Below are 13503 nucleotides of genomic sequence, written 5' to 3' on the forward strand. Positions count from 1 at the left end.
GAGCTTAGTAATATTTTATGTAAGCACATAGTTTTTCTTGAAGATCACATAAAAATTAGTTCCCCATAGTAAAACGGACGTTTACAGAGAAGAAAATTTTGTGTACATTGCAAAAACCCTTTCCTATTATTGTAAAGTCTCTATTTTGCTTAGATACATGCGTGAAGCGAAGTTGACTCCAACGAGCGATCTTCCGTTGTTCAGCCATTTAAGTAAGACCAAGTCGGGATATATGATGCGTTCTTCGAGACTTTCTTATTCGAGGTGCCGGGAAATGTTCAAGGAAGCTCTCGGCGTCCTGGGAGGCGATCCAAAGGTCTATAGTCTGCATAGTTTACGATCGGGTGGCCATGGGATTACTTCAGTCGTGATAAACGACGATTCCAAAGTTGTTTCCGACAGATTATTGAAATTGCACGGCCGATGGAAAACTGATGTGGCAAAAGATATGTATGTTAAAGAGGCCGACTTTAGCCGTTAAAGTGTGTCGCTTAGCCCAGATTTGTAATGTTAAGTTCCGCTCGTTGAAATTGAAAACTTCTTGTATACTATGTCCATTAAAAGTTGTGTTTTGGGTTCGCTTGCGATCCTCCCATACCTGTGGTTCAGTTTGTTTTATGGATCTATAAGATGAAAATGATTTACGTTCGTTTGAACGTAGTGAATTAGAACGTAATGACTGTTTCCTCACAGGGCCGCACTATTCAAGTGGATTAGGAAGAGAAGATAATTCTTCTCTATTGTCATAAAAGTAAAGAAAAAGAAGTTTAAAAACATGCATTCATTTTGAACTAAGAAGTTCGTAAAGCAGTAAAAAACGTTTTAAAAAACCAACACCATTCAATTTTAATACGCAACGTCGCTGACTATTAAACTAAACCTTCCTCGAGTTTTCAAAACTTTCAACCACTACTCGATTAGCGACCTTTTCCAGCCTCCCGGTCCTTTCTCTTTAACGTTTCATGATTGTGATGGATTTTTTTCTTCTCCTTTAATGGACCTCAAATTCCAACGAATATCTGACAAATCCAGCTAAATACATGCGGAATTCCAAACCGCCCGAAATATAAATCTGATCGATCTCAAATCATACACAAAATCACATGTTCAAATTAAAAAACGTGACAGTCCGCGTGACAGAGTTCAAAGTCGTAGAGTCACGAAACTAAGGGAAAAAGTCTATGACAATGATGAATTGAAAATAAATGTGTCATTCTTTAGCCGACCTGGAAATTTCCCCGGCGTTTTTGTCATTATAAGATTTTAACTAATGCTTGAAGTAATGCGTGACATATTAGAGCCGTGTTACCTGCGCAGTAAAAGTTGCGCCCAAACAATTAGCGCAAACGTCCTTAAAATAAAGTTAGTTTTTCCAAAACATCGAACTCGCGAATATTGTGTAAAAGAACACTTGAGTTCATAGAGTGACGCATAGTAAACCATAAAACCATGCAGAAGTCGCGCAGAAACACCACCCTATTTCCCAGGAGTGTGTTCTCAGTTTATTATCTAAACAAATAAGGAAATAAAATCGTAAAAGAAATGTTGGTTGAACGGCAAAAGCCAAAAAGCAATTTCCCAAAAGCCATTTTACAAAGAACGGGATGAAAGATGTCAAGTGGTCAACTAAAAGTGTCTCCGGTGTTAATTTTGAGGTTTCATCTCATGTAGAAACTTCTAGAAACACATAATTACTTATATTCAAAACTGAATGACATAGAATATATGAAACATTTCGTATATTTGAACCGTGGGAATTGATATGTCAGAGAGAGATTATCACTGACATTTATCGTTGTTATTGAAATACGTCAGACTGAGATATAGATCACAGTTATCGTTGTTCATTATCTTGTCATGCGGATTGTCCGCAGCTGTGCACGAGGCCCTATGTAAATGCAGAGATAACCTTAAACATAAAACGCCCTATATAATTCTAGAAACAGACAAGCCCAAATAGTACAATAAGATAAACACAAACATGTAATCTTCAAAGAACCATTGACTCTTTTGATAGATAGCGGAATAAATATTTTAAGAGGAAAAAAGGACGCAACTACATTTCCCGACAAGCCTGTTTCCTGAATTGCTTCACTCTTCACTCTTCTTAAACCCCTGAAGAGTGAAGCAATTCACGAAACAGGCTTGTCGGGAAATGTAGTTGCGTCCTTTTTTCCTCTTAAAATATATATATATATATATATGTTGTGTAAAAAAACGGTCCTTGTAAAAAAGCTGCTTTTTTACATAAAAAAGCAGCTTTTTTACAATTATATAATTGTAAAAAAGCAGCTTTTTTACAGAAATATATTTTTGTAAAAAAGCTGCTTTCTTATGTAAAAATGCTGCACTTTTACAATTATATAAATGTAAAAAAGCAGCTTTTTTACAGAAATTTATTTTTGTAAAAAAGCAGCTTTTTTACAAGCGTATAATTGTAAAAAAGCTGCTTTTTTACAAAAATATATTTTTGTAAAAAAGCTGCTTTCTTATGTAAAAATGCTGCACTTTTACAATTATATAATTGTAAAAAAGCTGCTTTTTTACAATTATATATGTTTGTAAAAAAGCAGCTTCTTTACGTAAAAATGCTGCTTTTTTACAATTATATAATTGTAAGAAAGCTGCTTTCTTATGTAAAAATGCTGCACTTTTACAACTATATATTTGTAAGAAAAGCTGCTTTTGAACAGAAATATCTGTGTGTAGAAAAAAGCAAGTACAGAAGCCGTAAATAATTAAGCAAACCGGCTTTTACAACGGTTACTGTTAATACATTGCATCAAGTAGTGTAAACCATTCGTTGCTTTAGAGTGCCGAGCAGTGCATTCATAATTTATCTTTCTGAAACCGATGGAGAAAGCTTAGAGCTCTTCCTACTGAAATACCGTGGTGATGTGATTTTATGTAGCCTATGTTAGCCATACACATAATTTTTATTGTCGACATCACAATCAGTTTAATTTCAGCGTATAAATTCGAGACAATATTTGGTTCAGGTCACAGTGCAAGGTCGCGTGCAAGACATTTATAATTCAGTTTTGTAAACACACAGTCCAAGCGCTATAACTTTCCAACGATTTATGCCAGTGCCCTGAATTTTTTTGTTGGCTTGTGCTAGCCATATGAGTATTATTTTATGATAGAAATCACTTTCCCAAGCCTTTCAGAAGTGTCGAAATTCGAAAAACTGTTTCCTTACATGTCACGTCTTGTAAAGGTGCAGGAAATTCACAATTCAGTTTTGTAAAAAAACGGTTCGACCGCTATAACTTTCCAACGATTTATGCCACTGTCCTCGATATTTTGTTGGTTTGTGCTAGCCATATGAGTATTATTTTATGATAGAAATCAGTTTCCCAAGCCTTTCATAAGTGCCGCATAATGCCAAAAACCGTTTTCTCACATGTCACGCCTTGTAAAGGTGCAGGAAATTTACAATCCAGTTTTGTAAAAAAACGGTCCGATCGCTATTACTTTCCAACGATTAATGCCAGTGTCCTGAATATTTTGTTGGCTTGTACTAGCCGTATAAGTATTATTTCTTTCCAGAAATCACTATTCCTAGCCTTTCATAACTGGCATTAATCGTTGGAAAGTTATAGCGGTCGGACCGTTTTTTTCCAAAACTGAATTGTAAATTTCCTGCACCTTTACAAGGCGTGACATGTAAGAAATAGTTTGTCGAATTTCTGCAGTTATGAAAGGCTTGGGGAAGTTATTTCTATCATAAAATAATACTCATATGGCTAGCACAAGACAACAAAATATTGAGGATCTTGGCATAAATCGTTGGAAAGTTATAGCGGTCGGACCGTTTTTTTACAAAACTGAATTGTAAATTTCCTGCACCTTTATAAGACGTGACAGTTAAGGAAACAGTTTTTCCAACTTTGGCACTTATGAAAGACTTGGGAAAGTGATTTCTATCATAAAATAATAGTTATATGACTAACACAATACAAAAAAAATATTCAGGGCATTGGCATAAATGGTTGAGAAGTTATAGCGCTCGGACCGTTTTTTTACAAAACTGAATTGTAAATTTCCTGCACCTTTACAAGACGTGACATGGAAGAAAACGTTTTTTTGCATCATGCGGGAGTTAAGAAAGGCTGGGGATAGCGATTTCGGCCAAGAAATAATACTTATACGGCTAGTACAAGCCAACAAAATATTCAGGACACTGGCATTAATCGTTGGAAAGATATAGCGGTCGGACCGTTTTTTTACAAAACTGAATTGTAAATTTCCTGCACCTTTACAAGACGTGACATGGAAGAAAACGTTTTTTTGCATCATGCGGGAGCTATGAAAGGCTAGGGATAGCGATTTCGGCCAAGAAATAATACTTATACGGCTAGCACAAGCCAACAAACTATTCAGGACACTGGCATTAATCGTTGGAAAGATATAGCGGTCGGACCGTTTTTTTACAAAACTGAATTGTAAATTTCCTGCACCTTTATAAGACGTGACATTTAAGGAAACAGTTTTTCCAACTTCGGCACTTATGAAAGGCTTGGGAAAGTGATTTCTATCATAAAATAATAGTTATATGACTAACACAAGACAACAAAAATATTCAGGGCACTGACATTAAGCGTTGGAAAGTTATAGCGGTCGGACCGTTTTTTTACAAAACTGAATTGTAAATTTCCTGCACCTTTACAAGGCGTGACATGTAAGAAACATTTTGTCGAATTTCTGCACTTACGAAAGGCTTGGGAAAGTGATTTCTATCATAAAGTAATACTGCATATGGCTAGCACAAGCCAACAAAATATTGAGGATACTGGCATAAATCGTTGGAAAGTTATAGCGGTCGGACCGTTTTTTTACAAAACTGAATTGTAAATTTCCTGCACTTCTACAAGGCGTGACATGTAAGGAAACGGTGTTTCGCATTATGCCGCACTTATGAAATTCTTGGGAAAGTGATTTTTAGTAATAAATAATACTTATGCGGCTAGCACGAGAAAACAAAATAGTCACGACACTTCCATAAATCGTTGGAAAGTTATGGTGATCGGACCGTTTTTTTACAAATATATAATTGTAAAAAAGCTGCATTTTTACAAAATATATATTTGTAAAAAAACGGTTTTTTTACGGTACCTTTTTTTTACGCCACATAAATATATATATATATATATATATATATATATATATATATATATATATATATATATATAAGTAAAGACACAAGGCAAAGATCAGCTGTTGCTACTCTGAGTTTCACGCCGGTTGGCGATCTTCAGGCAATCATCATCATCATGAAAGGTCGTTCAAAGAATATTCTTAATAGACGCTCCGAAATGTTTAGTAAATGTCGTCATGTAATATAACACCATTGTTTTAGATGTCACCTTTGTTTATATGCGCTTGTAATAAATTTGAACTGCCAGTTGCCTGAAGATCGCCAACCGGCGTGAAACTCAGAGTAGCAACAGCTGATCTTTGCCTTGTGTCTTTACTTTATATATATATATAAAAGAGTCAATGGTTCTTTGAAGATTAAATGTTTGTGTTTATCTTATTGTACTATTTGGGCTTGTCTGTTTCTAGAATTATATAGGGCGTTTTATGTTTGAGGTTATCTCTGCATTTACATAGGGCCTCGTGCACAGCTGCGGACAATAATCCGAACTTTCTACCCGAGATCATGAACAACGATAACTGTGATGTATATCTCAGTCTGACGTATTTCAATAACAACGATAAATGTCAGTGATAATCTCTCTCTGACATATCAATTCCCACGGTTCAAATATACGAAATGTTTCATACTTTCTATGTCATTCAGTTTTGAATATAAGTAATTATGTGTTTCTAGAAGTTTCTACATGAGATGAAACCTCAAAATTAACACCGGAGACACTTTTAGTTGACCACTTGACATCTTTCATCCCGTTCTTTGTAAAATGGTTTTTGGGAAATTGCTTTTTGGCTTTTGCCGTTCAACCAACATTTCTTTTACGATTTTATTTCCTTATTTGTTTAGATAATAAACTGAGAACACACTCCTGGGAAATAGGGTGGTGTTTCTGCGCGACTTCTGCATGGTTTTATGGTTTACTATGCGTCACTCTATGAACTCAAGTGTTCTTTTACACAATATTCGCGAGTTCGATGTTTTGGAAAAACTAACTTTGTTTTAAGGACGTTTGCGCTAATTGTTTGTGCGCAACTTTTACTGCGCAGGTAACACGGCTCTAATATGTCACGCATTACTTCAAGCATTAGTTAAAATCTTATAGTGACAAAAACGCCGGGGAAATTTCCAGGTCGGCTAAAGAATGACACATTTATTTCCAATTCATCATTGTCATAGACTTTTTCCCTTAGTTTCGTGACTCTACGACTTTGAACTCTGTCACGCGGACTGTCACGTTTTTTAATTTGAACATGTGATTTTGTGTATGATTTGAGATCGATCAGATTTATATTTCGGGCGGTTTGGAATTCCGCATGTATTTAGCTGGATTTGTCAGATATTCGTTGGAATTTGAGGTCCATTAAAGGAGAAGAAAAAAATCCATCACAATCATGAAACGTTAAAGAGAAAGGACCGGGAGGCTGGAAAAGGTCGCTAATCGAGTAGTGGTTGAAAGTTTTGAAAACTCGAGGAAGGTTTAGTTTAATAGTCAGCGACGTTGCGTATTAAAATTGAATGGTGTTGGTTTTTTAAAACGTTTTTTACTGCGTTACGAACTTCTTAGTTCAAAATGAATGCATGTTTTTAAACTTCTTTTCCTTTACTTTTATGACAATAGAGCAGAATTATCTTCTCTTCCTAATCCACTTGAATAGTGCGGACCTGTGAGGAAACAGTCAGAGATTATATTTCACAAAAACCACACTCCAGAAGATGAGAAAGACGGCATTGGAGAGATATGATACAAAACACTAACCAAATAAAGATAACGCCTCCTTGAAACTTCGTTGCTAAGCTCGAGAAAGTTCTTTTTTTCGCAAAATCGATCCTGTCTTGGGTTCCAGTCCTTCCCCGGCAGGTCACGCAAAATCGTGACAAACTAAATTTTCCAAGAGCTTCGCAACATCACATCGATTTTAATCGTTTAGGTCATCGGGCGCCCCTATTTTTTAAGACATGAATCACTTGCTCTTCTTATAATCTACGAAATGTGATGAAATGAAAAAAATCACAATGTAAGAAGTTATCTTTGAATTTTTTTTTTCCTTGTGTCCTGAATTCCGGAAGTTCTTTCAACGGGTAGCACTTCCGAATACGCTCGTTGAGGATTAACTCTACTGTTTACGACATCCTCAGTGGCATGCAATAATCTAAAAAACCCACTCCTATATTTCTATGCACAGAAACCTTCACTCTAACATATTACTTTTATGATTTTCGACAGATGAGTAGATGAGGCTACATCTAGTTATGATGATCTATCTAGCGAAATTAGGGCATTTTTCCCTTGCCATTTTCTCCGAAACAAAGTCGGTGACCCCCCAATTCTTTTTCATTGTTGGAATAAGTAATTTATGACCTAGCTTCAGGCGAGAAATGAAACAAACTTCAATGTGGGAAGATTTTTTACTTTTCTCAGCACAGGTGCTTTCCATCTATTGATATTCCAATAAATTGTAAACTGTCAAACTTAGTTATTACTTTGTGTTTACTTAACTTTATCAGGGGTGGAAGCGGAATAATGAAAGACGGCTTAAAAAAGAAAATGAATAAGGAATATTTAGAGGTTCGAACACGCGGAATAAAGAATTTTATCGTTTTCGTTAACGACGGACGAATACATAAAAAACGAATATCGATTAAAATTTTAATAAACTCGAAAAAAAATGGAAGAACTAATGAAAAACTGACATCCAATTATTGCGCCTTCACCCCCAAAATATTATTTTAACTATTTGAGCTTAATTAACTCTATCTATACTATAAAAGAACTGAATTTGTGAAAGCTGGTCATTTGGAATTGAAACTGAAGTTGAAGCTAATTGACAGTTCAAGTCGAAGCTGGTTCATACAAGTCATAAGCCGACGCAGACCAAGACCCATGTAAGATTCTGTAAAGAAATTGTAGCTCTTGACCGTTACGGTGTATCTGGTGATGTTTATTTAACGGTGTCCCTCCGTCAAGCGATTGGAGATCTCACAACACTTTCCCTTACACGCTTGTTAAGAATCCGAGGCTCCAGCTGTATATTGGTTGAGGAACCGGCTGTTAACGTTGAAGGTCAACCTCACGTCTCTACTTCACCAGCCTCTAAACATTACGGAAAATCCGAATATTTTGTACACATTTGAACGGAATCCAAACCTAAGTGGATACTACCATAGTAAAGTAGCTATATAGGCAAAACAGCGACACCTTTCTGGGTGAACTGAAAGGAACATTCAAATAGAAGGACATATGTGCTTTAACTTAGTGTCACCGCTTTAAGATGTGTACTCAAGTTCGTCCTTATTGTCTCAACAGATAAGTCCAGATTCCTTGAGGCTAAAATAAAATGAACGACCCCAACAACGGTACAGAAACAAACGGTAAGCAAATCAAAACGGGTTTGTTGTTTTCCATGTTTACCGAGGTGGCTTATTGTTGTTGATGGCTTATTTAGTCCAGTAGTTTAATACACGAAGTGCCAGTTTACCTTCAACAGGATCACCTCCCTTTTATTTCGTTTTCCCCGTTAGACTTTTCGGAGGCAGAACCACGGATTCCTTTATTCCACTCCCCCCCCCCTCCTCCGTTATACTTCAGTCCTTTGAGCTCATTATATCTCACCATATTATTATCCGTATCGGATTATCTGGGGTCGAACGTAACCATCCGATCATAAGTTCTAATGCCCTGCCAACTTGCGCTGACTGGCCACTTGTCTCGATATCATACGAGGGCCTCGAAGCCATGCATGTATCACACGACACCTTGCTTCACGGACAAATATGTACTTATCATTATTATTATTATTATTATCATTATTATCATTATTATCGTAGTAGTAAACTAGGATATTCAAAAATCAAATTTCATTTATTTAACTTCATCTAAAACCACATGAAAGGCGCAGATTTGCGACAAACCTTGAAGATGATTTCCTTTCTTTAGTGTTTGTGCTTCGGAAATTGAGTTTTGGGAACGAGAGACCATACCACGAGTCGAGCAGAGAATTACGGAAGAGTCAGTCAAAACGGCGACTTGCCTCGATTTCACACAAGGGCCTCGAAGCCATGCGTGTATCACTAGACTCTTTGATTTTGACTTGTCTGGTAACCCTCTTTTTGTCTTTTAGGAACAAACGACCACAGTTCCACAGTACAAGTTCCTGATCATTTATCATTGAAAGCCCAGATTGCCTTGACATCAGCATATACAGTTACCTTCTTGATAGCCTTTTTTGGCAATTCCTTTGGCTTGTTCGTGGTGTTAAAGAAATCTTCCAGAAATGTAACGAACCTCTTTATAGCAAACATGGCTATTGCAGATCTATTACTGACCGTAACAGTTATGCCATACCAAGTCGCATATCTTTACAAACAAAGTCTTTGGTTTGGAGGAAAATTGGGAATCGTTACCTGCAAAGTGCTTCTCTACGTTATGCCTATTTCTATAGCAGCTTCAGTCTTGACAATGATGCTCATTTCCTTTGATAGATTTTACGCCGTTTTCTTTCCTCTTCGAGAAGCGATTTTCCAACGACCAAAGATTCTATCATCGACGATATGGGTTCTTTCGTTTGCGTTAATGTTCCCTTACGTGTTTCTTTCTGATGTGTCATTTGATCCGGACACAAATGGTTACTATTGCTATTCCGCATTGTCCATAAACAATCTTTCAGAAGAAGAATTTTTTCGTGCATATAGAATCTTTCATATATCTCTTTTCGTAATGATGTACGCCTTGCCACTCTTCATAATTATCATTACACACACTTTGATATGCCGCACACTGGCTCGTCGTAAAATTCCAGGCAACATGACCGATAGCAACCGTGCCGTGGTTGAGAAGTCCAGGCATAAGGTCGTGCGACTGTTGGTTGTTATATGCGTTGTTTTCGCGCTGTGCTGGTTTCCATCTTACGTCAATCATTTCTTCTGGTTTGTGCTTCCTGATCAACAGGACAAACTACCATACGTTGCAAGCTTTGTATTTTTTTGGATAGCTCATGCAAACAGCGCCATCAATCCTTGCCTCTATGTACTTCTGAACGATGGTTTTCGTAAGGCCCTCTTTGGGCTGTTCACTTGTGCGGACGGGGGACAAACGTTGTTACTACGACAAGCGCGCCAGCTTTTCGCCGAGGATTTACAAGAAAGGCGTGGAATGAAAAACATCTGGAATATGTCCCCGAAGCTCCTGAAATGATAAGACAAGGAACCCAGCCTACTAGTGTGGCTTCTTAGGCAGAGTCGTTTGGGTCCCGTAACGTCTTCAAGGGAACTGCGTGACAAATGAAAAAAATTATACAAGGTGGACGTTCTTCACCCCACCAAAGAGTAACCGTTGTTGGCAGTGGAGCAGGACCAGTAACAGAAAAGGCGTCTTACGCGCGTCTAAACGTTTTTTTTTTTTTTTTTATCATTAGGCGCATCGATGCAACATTACTGGACCAATGCTAGAACAAACGCCGGGTTAATATTAGTATTTATTATATAAACACCAATGAAAGACCAAGTGAGCTTTCGCTCAAAAAAAAAATATCTTCACACACAAAGATAACATATTGTCTTCAGCATAGTTAATGCATGGAGATGGTTATGAAACTGGACAAGTTCCTTTGTTTCATGTTTTTGTCCGTATTTTTGGCCTTTACCCTGCACAAAACACACTTTTTTTGAGAAGATAACCAATCAAATCCTTTGATTAAATTATGCGCAACTGCAGTTATTAATTGCCTTCGATCGTAGTTGGCCGCTGTGAAGAACAAAAAGAGGCGTAAGATACAAAATTAAGTTGCACGTTACAGGTCCACAGTGTTGCCATATTTGATTTGTACTCCAAAACCTAACCAATTTAATAATAAAAGGTTCACATGTAATGTATTTTCTGGCTGGTTTCTATAAACAGGTTGCCCAGTATGATAATACAATGAACTATTATATTGTTATTCATATCCACTTTTTTCCATTAAAAATCTCGACAAATTGTGGCATGTGACCGGGAACCACTAGCAGTACTGTATTTTCTGCAGGCACTCCAAATCTTGATTGAACTATGAGGTAAAATTGAAAGAGGCACCAACTATATTATTAATGTCCCGACAAAATTTTAAACAAAAGGTGAATGGTTACTAACTGGTAGATATTGACAGAAGGAAGAAAAATAACTACTCAAAATTAGTGCATGCATTAATTCCCTCTTTTTGAGTTGTCTTCAAAACAATTTTTTCTTCTTAGCTGCTGATATCGTTGATAAACATGGTGGCATGTTCCCATTGATTTTCTCGATTTACAAATGATCTTTTACCCATCATTCAATTCAATTGCCTTAAGTTACAATTTCATTCTTGCCTATGCCTTTTTATTCCCACCTTTGACACCCTCCACTGACTGGCTATCTGCAAGCCAAAACAGAAATGCCATTCTGTCTTGGTAGTACTGATGAAGGCCCCTATATGTAATCAAAATGTTGCCATTAGTGGTAGGTCAACAATGAATACGAGAGGTATATTTGTAACCAAAATGGCAAATTTTACAAAGCCATGCTAAACGATCATAACAATTTCAGGTTTTTCCTGGTCAGTAAGACAGACTTCAATTGCATGACCCAAATCCTGTTCCAGGAAATGAAATGAAATGAAATTAAAATATATCTATTTAAAATGTACAACATAACCATAATAAAACAATACTGTTTGTTGCACCTATAGTGGCAATGGTTACCATGTCATAGAAGAACAAGAAAACATGACTTGGTCACTCTCTCTCTCTCAGCTTCAACCTGCAAAGGCTTACTTACCTAAAAATATCCCGAACATACGATTTAGCCTCCACTGACAATCAAAGCAAGGACACAGACAGCCTCATCCTCCACGCCTTGACACAATAACTGGAGTGGCACAGACGTGGAAAATATAAATACGAGCAAATGTATACTGTAGCTGTGTGAGGCATCAAGTGTTAAAAGCATATTGTCAAGAAGAGGATTATCTAGAATTTTGCTTTTACCTCATCCAATGAGTGCGTTAAACATGGAGGCAAATCTGTCCTTCCCCGCACATAACTTTTCAACTTCTTAGTACCTAAGAAACATTATTTATGATTTTAAAATATCTACAAGTACTGCAAGTTTTACAGACTGATCAGTATTATCAAAATACACAAGTGTTTTTTCCCAACTTGATTAATCAAAAATGATTAAGAGGAAGCCCTTTCTCTTTTTGCTTTCACCAAAAAAAAACAATAAGTGAATAAATAATTAAATGATTTATTACAATCTTTTAAGTTGAAATTACTCTTTCAACTTGTGTAGGTCTTTTTTTCATAATGACAACATCACAAATTTTATCTCTGCTTCATTTTATGGGTTAGGGTAACTGCACTAATTCACTGACGCATTGACTCATGACTCATTGACTAAAATTCATCCCGGTAAACCTGTCTGAAATCGTCCATATAAACACTTCATCCCTTTTACCGGGCCAGCCCGTCTAACAGGCGACAACAAACAGTGAATCTTTTGTTCTTTCTCTTTTTTTCAAATCCGTTCGTACGATTTTGGTTATCGAATACTTCGCCTATCTTATACAACATAAACAAGATGGAAACGCCTTGAAACACTTAGCACTTAGGATAGCTCAAGCTAATAGGTTGAAGTAAACGTTTTTCCGTCGCCGTAGCCTTCTTGGTTTCGTGATATTTCGTCACATTCGGCGTAGCATAATGGAAATAATCACTTTGAAAACAACAGTGAATTAAATGAATAAAGTCCCACTGAGTATATAATAGCATTTCTTCAGTACTCGGATGAGTGGCCTAGCGCCATTGCAACAGACTGGTCACATGACTGATAGTTTGGTGAGCTTGAAGCTTTATAAATTCCAGAAATGTAGAGGTCATGTTTGACCTACTCAGAATACAAATTTTGCGAGAGAAACCACCTTTAAGGTAAAGATTTCATGATCAGTAAAATACTTGAAAATTCCATACTATCGTTTATGAACGAAAAGCTTTTGTTCTCCAGTTTAATTTCCATAATTAAGCGTCAAAAACGGAGCTCAGATCTAGATTCCTAATGTTACCAAGAGTGAAATAAGTGAGAGTAAATGTGGAAATTTTCAGACTTTAAATCTCGATTCAAAGCTTTTATAAAGTAGTTTGACAAGGTTTAAAAAAAAAAAACAGGATTGGCATGAGATTCAGCAGACATCCTGTAAGGACTATGTCAAAGGAGGTCATGTGACAAACTGTTGCAAAAGGCGGCATTCTATACTTCGTTGTCCCTGTCCAGTGCGTAAATGTGCAACGAGAGAAAAAAAAACCAAGATAGAGAAGACTAGAGAGATTACGCAAGACGTTTA

At 36.7% G+C, this 13503-nt stretch overlaps 1 protein-coding gene and 1 long non-coding RNA gene across 2 annotated transcripts; one reads left to right on the forward strand and one right to left on the reverse strand.

Moving 5' to 3' along the window:
* The first annotated feature begins 7964 nt into the window (after window positions 1–7964).
* On the forward strand, window positions 7965–11026 carry LOC138016421 (kappa-type opioid receptor-like). The gene is made up of 3 exons (XM_068863564.1): window positions 7965–8041; window positions 8463–8527; window positions 9277–11026. The coding sequence occupies exons 2-3, from the start codon at window positions 8494–8496 to the stop codon at window positions 10347–10349; spliced, it is 1107 nt and encodes a 368-aa protein (XP_068719665.1). The 5' UTR covers window positions 7965–8041; window positions 8463–8493; the 3' UTR covers window positions 10350–11026.
* LOC138016422 (uncharacterized) lies at window positions 9700–11799 on the reverse strand. The gene is made up of 2 exons (XR_011125792.1): window positions 11515–11799; window positions 9700–11196 (listed from the first exon to the last, which is right to left on the reverse strand). It is a non-coding gene; the product is annotated as an uncharacterized lncRNA (long non-coding RNA).
* Window positions 11800–13503: the final 1704 nt, after the last annotated feature.

This window comes from Montipora capricornis, chromosome 9 (assembly GCF_036669925.1).
Source record: "Montipora capricornis isolate CH-2021 chromosome 9, ASM3666992v2, whole genome shotgun sequence".
Classification (NCBI taxonomy): Eukaryota; Metazoa; Cnidaria; class Anthozoa; order Scleractinia; family Acroporidae; genus Montipora; species Montipora capricornis.

What these genes read in the sequence shown, in the direction of transcription:
- LOC138016421 (XM_068863564.1), top strand. Translation starts at nt 8,494, where the DNA reads ATGAACGACCCCAACAACGGTACAGAAACAAACG. An exon ending in CAACGGTACAGAAACAAACG is followed by an intron (nt 8,528 to 9,276) that starts GTAAGCAAATCA and finishes TTTGTCTTTTAG; the next exon opens with GAACAAACGACCACAGTTCC.